The sequence below is a fragment of the Quercus robur genome, chromosome 2 (genome assembly GCF_932294415.1).
Source record: "Quercus robur chromosome 2, dhQueRobu3.1, whole genome shotgun sequence".
Lineage (NCBI taxonomy): Eukaryota > Viridiplantae > Streptophyta > Magnoliopsida > Fagales > Fagaceae > Quercus > Quercus robur.
In genome coordinates this window covers 72,699,817-72,713,437 of record NC_065535.1, presented here as the reverse complement: position 1 = coordinate 72,713,437, position 13,621 = coordinate 72,699,817, and the positions used below count along the sequence as shown (strand labels likewise).

The 13,621-nt window shown below is 34.0% G+C and overlaps 1 protein-coding gene across 1 annotated transcript; it reads right to left on the bottom strand.

Annotated features, from left to right (window-relative positions):
• Positions 1-2,573: 2,573 nt before the first annotated feature.
• Positions 2,574-6,986, bottom strand: LOC126714919 (uncharacterized). Its single transcript, XM_050415331.1, has 7 exons — positions 6,573-6,986; positions 6,380-6,466; positions 6,056-6,235; positions 5,090-5,260; positions 4,474-4,686; positions 4,302-4,390; positions 2,574-3,540 (listed from the first exon to the last, which is right to left on the bottom strand). Exons 1-7 carry the CDS (start codon positions 6,655-6,657, stop codon positions 2,845-2,847), a joined length of 1,521 nt encoding a protein of 506 aa, XP_050271288.1. The 5' UTR covers positions 6,658-6,986; the 3' UTR covers positions 2,574-2,844.
• Between the last annotated feature and the right edge of the window lie 6,635 nt (positions 6,987-13,621).

Sequence of the window (13,621 nt, the reverse complement as noted above, 5' to 3'; positions counted from 1 at the left end):
AAAAACGCGGCCTAAGAGCCCGTCTATGGCCCCGTTTTTTAGAAACGCGGCTTCAGTCCATCTTAGGCCGCGTTTTTTATGGCCACAGCTTAAAAAACGCGGCCTAAGACCCCCGCGTTTTGTAGTGAGATTGCATATCATTTTAAAAAACCTTAATGGTTTTCATGTTATAAGATCACATTTAAAAAGGTGCATATATTTCTTTTATATATATATATAAATACATATATAGATGTATATAGATTCGGTTGGATGGAAATATTGAATCTGAGCCGTTGATTTTGGGGTTAAGGACAGGCCCTATCAAAAGGTATTCCATTCATCTGTATTCAATTAGCCGAGAGAGATACTAGGCAAAATCTTACTCTATACAACTTTTACTTTTGATATATCGAAATTGTTTGTCTTTCTAATTGTATTGTATATACACGGATGTCAATGGTATACAGCCAACAAATTCAGAAACAACTGGATCGCAATGTTAATATAAATACAAGAACCTGAACATACAATATTCTTGCCAATATTTATTTAATTATTTTTAATCTCTTAATACTCTTTTCTTTTTCTTTTTTTCATTAATTTCGCAAGACTTGGGGGTTCCATTCCACCCCAGCTAATTGCCATTACCACCATGCCATGAAGAAGCCAAATGAATATTACTCACTGAAATAATACGATCATTGTCGCACAATCCCATTTCTTTTGTTTTGTACCATGAAAATTGTTGTTGTTATTGGGGTCTGCTTAAGTGTCATAAAAAACGTAAATGGGTAGATAATAATAAGAAAATAGCAAAAAAGCAATGAGCTAAAAAATTAAAATAAACATTTTAATTTGGGACTAACAGTTCTAAATCTCATCAATTTTTCTCCTTTTCACTTAACTAGGGGGGAAAAGTATAGATGATAACATCTCATCATATCACAGTAAAACAGGAGAAGGGGGGGATTATAAATGAGGCCTGACAAACAATTGATCCTCGTAAACAAAGCCTAGCCCGTCCTTGCCGCACTTGGAGAAAACAAACCCAGTTATGGAATGGGCTTTACAAAAGGAAAATTTGGCCTAACATTTCCATATAGAAATGGCAATGGGGTGGGGAGAGCCGAGACCGGATTATTGGTGCCCCATCCCCCGCTTTGTCTTCTCTTTGGAGCAGAAAAAATCTACACAAGGCAAAATTGGGGTGGGTTGGAAATATTTTACTAATTCTAATAAGATTGATGAGATAAAGATGAAATATAAAAGAATATGGCAACCACAAAAGTTCTACTAGAAAATAAGAGACAACTTTTTTTTTTTTTTTGGAAATGATAATGAAATATATAAAAAATAAATAAATTATAAGTAAGATGTGAATAGAAATGATTAAATTATATTTACAAATATTTAAGAATATATCAAATAAAATGTGTGTGTATTTGGAGAAATTATACAGTCCTCATGGTGAACCACGTTATTTGTCCACCATTCCAGTAAAAGACTCCCACCTATTTAAAATTGTTGAGTCAGTATTTAGTTTTTATTTAAAACTCCAGAATATTAAACAACTGGGAGTCTTTTACTGGAATGGTGGATCACATCATTTGTCCACCATGAAGACCTTATAATTTCTCGTGTATTTGGGGCGAGGCAGGATGAGCAAAACCCATCCCTGCCCTGTGACCTCTTTGAGAGAGGAAAAATCCACATGTGGTAAAGTAAGTCAACTAGTCAAGTGGGGTGGGATGTTTTTGCCATTCCTAATACTATAGTCTACTAAGAGCATTCACATCAGTCCGTCTAAAATTTTTTGTCTATTTTAGCCTTGTGACCCTCTTTGAGGCGTGAAAGGTCTGCATGGGATGGAGCAAGTCAAGTGGGGTGGGATGTTTTTGCCATCCCTAATACTATAGTCTACTGAAGTCACTAATTCTATGCATGGTCTTCCCATTCAGGATTTTTTCAAATGCAGGGGAATTATTTTGTGCCCATAATTCAATTCGATACAAATTACAGAATTTGGGAACACTCTCTTTCAATAAATCAAGTGACACAAGATTTTCATAATTTTTTTCCCAACTAAAATAACCTATTATGGTTGGCGTATAATAATAGTGGTGATAACTAATCTTTCAACGACAACTTACCACCTTCCACCTTAGCAAGTTGTAGAAGCATTGTATTTTTTCTTTTAATTTTCATTTGAACCTGTCGTCGTTTCAAGTATGGCTTCCTATCCATATTCAAAATTAGCCAGCTACTCTTTTTCCCAAATTGGAAAGCAGAGAATTACAAGGCCAACAATTTTCTAAAGAAAATACATGACCTGGACTGGAACAACCATTTTCCTTTTCACTAGGACAATCACTCAGTGACAAGAAGAGGTGGCTTGAACCTTATTAGATCACCTACAAGAGGTTGAATTGAGGTCATAAGGAAATGAATTTACAACTTTGACTAGCAATGCCTAAGGTAGGTAGGAGATGGAAACTTCATCACTCAGTGACATGCCCTTTTAACCCATGCATCATGCATGAGTTTGCTGTATTGCTGAATTCTTAACGTGGAATTGTGATTAGAACAAGATATTTCAAAGAAGCTAAAAGACTAGCTCTGATTTGGTCTTCTTAATTTCTAGTTAAAATAAAATACACATCCAACAGATGTATATATTACATATATGTACTTTTACTAAGGAAATTTTGGAAGACATTACCTGTGAGAAAATAAAAACGATAAACCTGAAACAGTCATGCCTGCCTTTCACATCCACTTTTAACCATCCCGTCTTCATATCTCACATACTAAAAGTTTACAAGCTTCTTTTGTTGCCCTCTAATAAAATGTAGCTGTAGATGATCAATAGGCTTGAGAATAACCCATGTAATTCAATCGAGGCCGAATATTGTACTGATTATAGCTAGGATCTCCATAGTCAACAGCCTTTATTACCACTGCTTCACGACGTCCATCCTGTTCTTGAACTGCTCCAAATACTATTTCATTTGTTTCACAGCTCTTCTCATAGTAAGTTTGAGGGCTGGATGAGAAGTGCCTGTGATGATGCTGTTGTTGTTGTTGCTGCTGTTGCTGAATATGCTGCTGCTGCTGTTGAACTTGGCGATAATCACCATCCCATCCGTTATAGTAAGGCTGACTTTGCTTGATACGGTGGCTCTTCTCCATATCTTTGGTCATGAAAGGGTAGGTCCTTTTGGGTGTAGCGTTTCTGGTTTCTATTGGTGGTGGTTCATCCTCATCTGGGATCACAAAGCTCTCTTGCATGGGCCATGAATTTGGATGTTTGTTCAGTTGTTGGTACTGCTGATGATAGTGGACAGACTTTCTTCTAGAGCCTGAAAATAGTCCCCCAAATATTTCAGCTACAGTTGAACCGGTGTTAAGGACAAGCTTCCCAAGTGAACCAAAGAATCCCTCTTCTTGTCTCTCAGGTTCATCTTCATTTGGAATCAAGGGGGGCCTGACTGATTTCGGAGGCCTCTGATATGGAGCCACTGGTGCAACTGCAACTTTCTTAATAGTAGTTCTTGGATCCTGCAATAAAAGAATATGAAACTTGTCAGGGTCATTTTATAAAGAGAATCACTGAAGTAGAAATCCAGATTGTTTGCATCATAGTGAACAATTTAAAATATGGTGCCACCAGGATATTTTGGTCTTAGGATCTAGACTACGTATAAAATTAACTTGAGGAAATTTTTAAATAGTTTCTTTTTTTGGCAGGGGAATTAACACATTAAAAAACAGACGCACATGTTAACATTGTAATATGTTCAGAACACTTCAGAATATGACAAAGAAAAAAGTATTTTATTTGAAACATCCAAGATGCAAAAATAATTGTTGAATACAGGTTTATTTGTGAGTAGAATATGTGTAAGACTCATGCTCTATCAGATGGTCAAGAAGACATGAAACCAAAATGAAAATTATGAATTCTCACAACCATTCTATGACAGTTAGTAGTAAAATTGTAAATTAGATTTCTATGACAGGTCGCAGGTTCTGGTCCAGGAATCAACTTCTCTAATAAATTAGAGGTAAGACTACCTATCATGACCTCTCTTAGACTACACAAAAGTGGGAGTTTGTGCACTAGGTATGACCTTTTGTTTTTGTTTTTTTTTTTTTTTTTTAAATTCTTTAAGGAGTAGCATAGAGCATGATTGGCAAGTTATAATTTGGAACATCTTTTGAAATTCAGACTTGTGACACGGATACCTATGTGACATCTCTCCAATCACCAACACATTTAAAAACTAGAGATTGAAAACACATATCCTAGGATAACTTACATCTCTGGAAGAAAACATTGCTCGCACCCTTTGCTGCAGCAATGCTAGCATGTAGCCAAAAAATGCAGCTGCAACAAGCACTGCTATCCCTGCAATGTCAAAACACATCTTATACACCTTTATGATCTTAAAATAAAAATGACACAGGGAAGTGTTGATTTTTCCCTTATACCTAGGTGGAAACTACCATCATAGTCGTAAGAACAATCGTCATCATTAAGTTGGATTTCTCGAATTGCCTGGTTTCCTCTGTCTATAACCAAAAGAGAGCAGCTACTTCCAATATAAACCAGATCAAAATCGTTTGAAAACTTTGCATCTTCACTTGGACCATCTACATGACCTCCTCCTCGACCCCATTTTCCACCTGCAATAGTTGTAACCCCTGCAAAAATATAATACTAAATCATATTAATTAGGTCAATTTGAATATGATAAGTGCCTTATATGCCAAGTTTCATGCAATTGGTTAGTGGGGGGAGAAATTATTCCACAAACCCGTGTACTATACCTCCCTCTCATATAAAGATGGGTCCCAGAAGTGGGACCCACAAGTGAGGCCTACCCTTATGTGGGAGGAGGGCTTAATACACCAAGCACACTGAATAATTTCATAGGGTTGAGAGGAGGGCCACTAGTTAGTGATCAGTCAAACCAAAAACTATATGATAAAAAAGTGATATTTGAAGGAAAAATTTCGTCCTACCATTGTGTATAACTTTAATATGATCATTATAAAAGCAATTTCATTCTTTAACCATGGAAATCCCCTGAACATGTACATTTACCTGAATCACTTATCTTCCTGATAGCCATATTCAATGTGTCTGCAATGTAAATGTTTCCTCTGTCATCTATTGTAAGCCCTTTTGGGTGGTTCATTCTTGCCTCTCTTAGCTTCCCATCTACATGCCCAGAATACCCTTCAGGTGAACCAGCAACCAGCTTGGGCCGGCTATCTGCAAGTCATTCATTCATTCATTTTATGCATGCAGAAGAATAATGAGTTCAATCAAAAGAATATATCAAGTTCCCAGATGACACAGAAGAAACTTGATCAGATTTTAGAAAACTAAAGTAGTTATTTAAGATCATTTTATTGGAAAGAGAAATGGATAAAGATTAGTGCAGCTTTTTTACAAATCTAAATTTAAAAAATCTAAGACAACATAAATTATTTGGTTTGCATCAGATTGATATCCCCAACATCTAATGAAAACACTTCAAAAGCAAAAGTGCAATTTGGTATCCATCATGAGTAAAAGTAAACAAATGCCTTAAAATTTGGTTAAAAAAGATAAAGGACAATTAGACAAGTAAAAAAGAAGCATAAGTGTTCTTTAGAGAATGCTGGTCTCAAAATGAAAGATAGCAGCATATCTCCAAAAAGATCAAGTTGGCCCAGCAGAAACTAAAACTAAAAGGTATATCGTACTTTCAACAGTGGAGGCTTCATCTATACAAAAGCATATCAAGTTTGAAGCTAAACAAGGAAAGGAATCAGAAAAAGATGTCCCAAGTCTGAAGCTAAGTACTTGCACAGGGCCTAACCAAACAGCAATCTTTTTCACACGAGACTTGAAGTGGGTGTTCAGAAACACTTTAGTACAAGCAAAATCAAGACCATAACACACGCGCACACACTGACACTTATAAATCAAAATTTGAGAGAACTCAAAGCACAAATCACAAACAATATAATCAAAACAAAATTCCAAAAACTGCAAGAGCAAAAAAGCCAAAAAGTAACTTACAACGAGACAATGGTGTTGAGATCCTGTAAATATTACTGTTTTCAGAATCCAATACAAGAAGCTCCCCAGTTGGAGACACCTCAAGTGAGTATGGTTCAATTCCAAGCTTACTTCCATCAAATACTGTCTCCACCGTATATCCACCCTCAAATTTCATCATAGAACGGCTAGAAGTATCAGCTGAAAAATCAAACCCCACAAGTCCCCTCACTTCAATAATCCCATGTTACTCATATGAACCTTAACAATGCAAGGAACAATCTCTAGACCCCAATGTAAACAAACCCCAAAACAGAAAATGTAAGCTCAGTGAAAGATCTGTACCTGTCTTTGTGGTGGTGGTGGATTTCAGTGACCACAGCCACTTAACAAGCGCAGAGACCACATTGGAGACAACCCCACTTACAATTTCTGAAAATGTTTCAACAATGTAATGAAAGTTTGAAACTTTGATAGAATTTGAAGCAGACAATGTGAAAAAGTAAATTTAAAGAAAAAAAAAATGCAAATTACTCACTTGCAGGTGGCGTGGCTGAAACTGAAGAAAACCCACCAAAAAGAACCACAAAAATGAGAGCCAAAAGAACCCAATTACTCTTCATTGTTGCTCTTGTTCAATGTAGAACAATGAAACAAAATGCCTCAAATTAGAAGGTGTAAGCATTGCATTTTGGGAACCCACTTAAGTAGTAAAGACCCCACAGAGAGTGTTTTGTGCCAATGACAACTCTTTTTTTATATTTTAATTAGTAGTACCAAAGGCTTTTGAGAGAGAAAGAAAGTGAAAGAGACACAAAGGGCTTAGTGTGCAATTGATCATGGAAGTTGGAAGGTCTAGACGGCAGCTTTGTTCAAAGTGAAGAAAGTAAAGGCAGAATAGAGTGAGACTGAAGGGTCGGAGGAACAGTCTTTAAGAGGGAATCATATTCCCTTGTTTTGTCTTAAAAAAATGTTAGTATTTGTAATAATCAAGTTGGGTTTTGTTTTAACTTTATTTTAGGCAAATTGAATTTGGCACTTGGAATCCATTACTTTCTTGGTAATTGGGGAGTCCAACTATTCATTAATATCCATAGTTTTTTTTTTTTTTTTTTTTTTTTTAACTGTCATATTTGCCACTTAACGCATGAAGTTGAAATTGAGGAAATTATTTTTAAGCATGGATAGGGATGTAATTTCACATAAGGGTGACCCTTTTAACTATTGATTTATACAATTTTTTATGTTTTTGAATATTACATCCAAGGTGTTCTCTTGTCTTGGACCTGTTGAAGAAGATGGTCAAACAATAATGTGGTTCTTTGGGGTTGTGGCTTAGAAAGAAAGCAAAGTTATAGCCAAATTGTTTACAAGCATCAAGAACAGTTGCTTCCTTAATCTCCTTTTTGTTACTCTTTACTCTTTAGTTATTCAGGAGTTAATTAATGTATTGTACATTTTGTTTTTCATGCTTTTTTTTATGTTTCATTTGGGGTACTTTTTTTTGTTCTTTTCCTCAGCTTATCATGTGCTCTTGGTTTAGATCTCATGTGACATATTATGCCGTATGTAAAGAATGTTTGACGTCTCTCTCTCTCTTTGTAAGAATGTTTTTCATGTACTTTGAATCTTTGTATTTATTGGTCCCTCTCATTGATGGTCTAAAGAAACAAATCTTTCTTTTCTTTTTTACATGTGTAATCTTGATGTGTATTGTTCACGATGGCTCAAACAATCATGATTCTATGAGAATTAGTAATACCCTTTTATCCTATCATCATGACATTTTATTTTAAATCTTTTGAAATCTGAGCCCTATCAAATGATGGGGCCTCCTATGTAAAAGCTCACGAGTTGTATTTGATGCAGTATTTGTTTACACAATCATTGCATCTCCTGGTGCCCATTCATATTATTTACTTTCAATATTAAGTGTCACTAAAGTTTTGTACTTCAATTAATATTTTTAATAGAAATATTTAGAAGTTAATTTTTCATCTCCTAACTATGGAATTATCACAAGAGAAATTTAAAAAAAAAAAAAAAAAAAATTAGGCATTACATGTGAAGGAAAAAAAAATACAAAAATCATACTTTTTTACCCATCTTTCACTTTATTTATAATATTCAAAATTAATTTTGCTTGATTAACACCTCAATTTAAAAGAATTGTACGAAAGTATGTATCAATGTATCTTATTATTGTTTAAATTGAATGTTAAATGAGACAGAATGATGCAATGATAAACTGCAAGTTCTATCTAAATTTAACTCTTAATTTTGACGATGAAAAATATATTAGTATTATTCTCTTAAATTAGAGCATCAATCGAATCGATTGATAATAGGTTGAAAGATAATTAAGGTTTAAGTCACTTAAAAGAGAAAATATTTGAAGGAGAAAGACTATTCAGATCAAAGTTATATGATTACTATTAAAGAAAAAGCTTTTACATTTTTAAATGAGAGAATAAAGGTAGAGGGATGTAAACTGTAGAGATTTTTCCACCAAGGCCTGATACTCTGTCCTTGACCCAATGTTATCACTTAGTGCTTAGAGAAAAAATAAAATAAAACATTATCAATATTTAAAAATACAACATTTTTCCACTCACTACTCATTACTTAGTAATCACTAATATTCATTTTCCACTTCAAGGAGTAATGTTAGTTTTCAGATTTGTTTTATAATCATTGACAATAGAATAATATTGGCGAAAATCATATTTTCATCTCTATATTTTCACGCGATTCCTACTTTAGTCCCTATCTTTTATTTTCATCGCTTTTACTCCCTATCTTGAAAAACGTGTCTCGTTTATGTTCCTGCCGTTACACCAAAGACGGAAAATGCACACATAGTAAATGGAGTGCACTATTGGCACACTAAAAGCTGACGTGACTATTGAATAATAATAAAAAATGTTATTAGGCATTAAAAAATGCCACATCGGCATCTAAATTTAAAAAACTAACTTATCAATTTTAACTAAATAAAAAAAAATAAAAACATAATTAAAAACCAAAAACCACATGAATCAAGATCTAAGTGCATCTAGAACAAGAACAATAAAAATACCAACCTAGATGTTTCTCAAAAAAAAAAAAAATTTATATACAAGAACAACTTTTTCCTTTTCAGTCTTTCATCCTCTCCTTTTCATTAAAACCCACACAATCCCATCCTCTCTGTCTCTCTTTTCCTCTCTCCCTTATCCTCTCAAATCCACACCCCAGGCAAACACGAGAAAGAAGAAAGCAGCAAATCTGAGGTTGATTCTGTTTGGATTTGATAGCTTCAAATATGAGGTTGCAAGTGGTTTGGTTTTGGCTCCAAGGTTTGGATTTGAGGTTTTTGTTTGGTTTCTCTGAAAATAAGAAAATTTGGGTTTTAAGTTTTGTGTTTGGGGGCTGAAAATCTGGATTTGGATTTAGTATTTGGGGGCCAAAAATATGGGTTTGATTTTTGTGTTTGATGCTTTGGTGGTGTGGGGATTTGAAATATGGTTTTGAGTTTTATGTTTCAGCCAATCTGGGTTTGAATTCAAATTTTATGGATTTTAAATTTTATGTTCATCTTCTCTAAATCCATGGCTAAAGACCCATGGCCGAAACCCCATGGTTGAAGATCCATGGCTGGAACCCACCTTGACCGAGATATGATCTTCCCTCTCTCTAAACCCAGATGGTCGCTGTGGTTTGATCTGACTAGCTCATGATTGTGTTTTGGTGTATTTTATTGATGAGGATTGGCTTTGAGTTTTGGTATTTTGTTTTTGATCTGACCGTGTTTTGGGTTTTGTTTGTTTTATTATTATTATTTTTTTTTTTTTTTGATTAAGTGTTTTGGGTTTTGTTAGTTGATTGTGTTAGAATATCTGAGTTTGATCATGGTTTTGTATATGTTTTTGCTTGTTTGGATGCTAAAAAAATGCAAGAAAAGAGAAGAAAATCTTGAATTTCTTATTTTCTGGGCAACGATGTTCTTGGGGGAAGAACATGAAGAACAATTATTATTTAAATAATTAAATGATAACTAAAATTTTATTTTATTTTAAAATAAAATATTTTTAATATTAATTAATTCTGTCGTTTGCCACGTGTGCATTTTCCATCTCTAATATAATGGCAGGGACAAAAACGAAATGCGTTTTTCAGGATAGGGAGTAAAAGTGATGAAAATAAAAGATAATGACTAAAGTGGAAATCGCGTGAAAATGTAGGAACAAAAATGTGGTTTTCGCCAATAATATTACTTTTACATAGATTCATTATTAATACTATTTTATTTAATATTAACCATAACATATCATTTCAAAATTTGTCAATATATATATATATATATATATAGGGATAATTACACTTTACCCACCTGTGATTTGCCTCTAATTTGACTTGCCTACCCGTGATTTCAATTTTGACACTTTACCCACCTGAGTTTCAATCCGTTACTACTCCGTAACCCACCTCCCTGTCTGTCGTTACTTTAACACGTTTTCTTTCAAAATCAAAACACAAAACAGATCAAAAAGTTAGGGTTTTTGATTTCTTAAGAACATTTTTATGTGGTTTTGGTTGTGGATTCATATGATTTCCTTCGTTCTCGCATCCGTCTCGGTCTCAGCCTCTGTCTTGGCGGTTTGCGGAGTAATGGAGGTATCTCATCAGCGTCTACTGGAGGTTTATTCGCTGATCACATGACCCATGTCCTTTCTATATACTTGATGAACCCAACAAGAATCATGGGAATAGTAAGAAACGAAAGCCAGTTGCCCTTCAAAGATGTGTTAAAGGTGTAGAATGTCACACATGATTGAACAACTAGTGCAAGAAAGTGCCTTAACCACAATTGATTGTCTTGTATCGCGAAAGCTGTGATTGTGTCCTGGCCGCCAAGGTGTAACAACATAAATGGTGCCCAGAATGCTGTGAGCTCATTATGTAATTTAGGATTATTATTGCCAAAATTACGGTTTTTACTAGAAATGACACCTAGTGCAATTGTTGCCACTAAATCAAGCATGAGGTAGCAAAACCACAAAAAGATATGGATCCTTATTTTAACATTATATCTTCTTTGTCTGCCAAAGTGAAAGAGAGACAGTTGCAAGGTGAGACTGAGAAGGACCAGCAGTCGTAGCTCCCAATTATTCCATACTTTCTGCAGTAACTCTGGAACCACTTGAAAATGCTTTCCTGTTTCCGGGAAAATCCAACTATTCAAAACTTCACCAAGATTTAAACCAAAAGATAATATTAAGGCAAACGTGTTTGATCTGTTTTGTGTTTTGATTTTGAAAGAAAACATGTTAGAGTAACGGTAAACAGGGAGGTGGGTTACGGAGCAATAACGGATTGAATCTCGGGTGGGTAAAGTGTCAAAATTGAAACCACGGGTAGACAAGTCAAATTAGAGACAAACCATAGGTGGGTAAAGTGTAATTATCCCATATATATATATATATATATAGGTCCTTTTCCTTATTACTATCCCAAGATTTCTTAGATGAAGTTTACTGAAGTTGTGCCAGAGCTTCTCTATATGCAAAGGACTTAAACCATTAATAAGGGTCGTGCCAACTAGAGTTGCTAACGAGTTGAGTCAATTAGATTCAGATAAAAAACAGGTCATCATAAACAGGTTGTCAAATATATGATGCTTACCTGATCTTTTTTGGGTTGGGTCAATCTGGTATGACTAGTATTTTTTTACATACAAAAATAATTTCAAAAACTTGATAATATATATATATATATATATATATTGTCTTCTTTTCAATACAAATAAGAGGACAAATAAAAAAAGCACTCAAAAATAAAATTTTATATTAATACATGAAGTCTTAAGTTTAACAATTCAAAGTTCGTTAACATGAAACCTTCAAGCGTCAACATCATTAAGAAAAAGTCTACGAGTCTCTATGACAAGAAAAATAAAATAGAAAAGAAAGGAAATAAAGAATATGGTAAAACATGTATACATATACATATCCGTTTACAAAGAAAGGAAATAAAGAGTGAAAATGTGAAACATGTATACATATACTGATATACGTTTACATAGAATTAGAAAGCCAAAAGAAACACACATGCATATGCGCGCACACAAAAAGATTGAAAATTTTGTATTTTTTTTTTAAAAAAGGTCAACTCATGTGACCTACAAGTCAACCCAACCCGACATTTTCAGCATATTAAGTTCAAGTCGACTTGTTTTTGTTGGATCTAAAATATTTATACTCGTACCCTTTTTTTTCTTTGGGTTCGGATTAATAATAGGGTACAAATCTAATTTTGCCAAAGTCTAGTGCCAAGTGCCCAATAATATCATCTTTCAAATGGGAAGAGATAAACTTGAGCAGGCATTCTTTGGCCTTTGCTGCATGGATGGTGGCTGAAAATCCTCGCACTTAAAATTTCTTCTTTGGACATTGTGTCCTCGGAAGTTTCTCGATGACCAAGTTAGAGGTGATAGATAGTGCCACTTCATAAACTTTCTAATTTCTAAATTCTAAATGTTCTTTAAAAAAAGAAAATAAGAAAATAAGTGGTTGCAAACCTATTCGAGCTCACATCATCTAACACACAAGTCGAAGTCTTTAACGCTTGGTCAATTGTAACTTAACTCTTAGTCAATTACAACTTTATTATCAGTTAGTTACAAATTAATGTGATAATATAATATAATATGTGATTCCATTATTATTTTATATGCTTTGCAGTTTGGAAATCAAATGTGTCTACCAATATCCACATAAAAGGGCCAAACAAATAGTTTTTAAGGTGCCATCAGATTCATAGGTTATGAGTTCAAAACATTTAACTAACATCTTGGGGTTATCTTCAAAAAGTTCATCTTCTAACGTGTATTAAAAGTTCAAGCTTATTTATTTAGTTTTATTTTGAAAACAAACTGAGCTCAAACTCATTACTAAATAAGATTATTTTCTTACCATTTTCTCAAAAAATAAATAAATAAAAAATAAGATTATATGTTCAAGTTTAGATTATTTTCTTATTGAACAAGCTCAAACTTATTCATAATCTACTTGATTAACTTTTCTTTCCATATATAGTTACCTTTCACAAATCTATGGATTTTTTTTAAAAACAGACTATTTATATTATCAATAAACTTGAGGCTTACCATATTGTATTTTAGGATTTGGCGTTTGGAATTCCAAGTTTTGGGATTTTCAATTACACAAGTTTAGGTGTTGGAGTCTTGGATTTCAAGTTTCAAAGTTCTTTTTTTTTTTTTTTAAAAGGAAAAGTTTCAAAGTTTCAAAAGATGCAATTTTATGAAAAATGTGACATGATAATTCAGTAAGTACATCAGTAACTTTCATGTAAATATTTGTGCATAAACTGTTGCTCTATTTGTAAAGCAGCTGTGAACTTGGATCATGTAAACCAATCGCATACCGTTGGGCCCACAGACTTTGAATAGATTCTATTAACTTGGGCTGAATCTGTAGCCCGAATTCAACTAGGGCCCACTTGGTTGGGTCCAATGGCAAGTTGGCAAGAAAGTAGTTGCAAACGGCAAAATAATACTGTCGTTTAGTTCAGACAAATAAGGGAAAA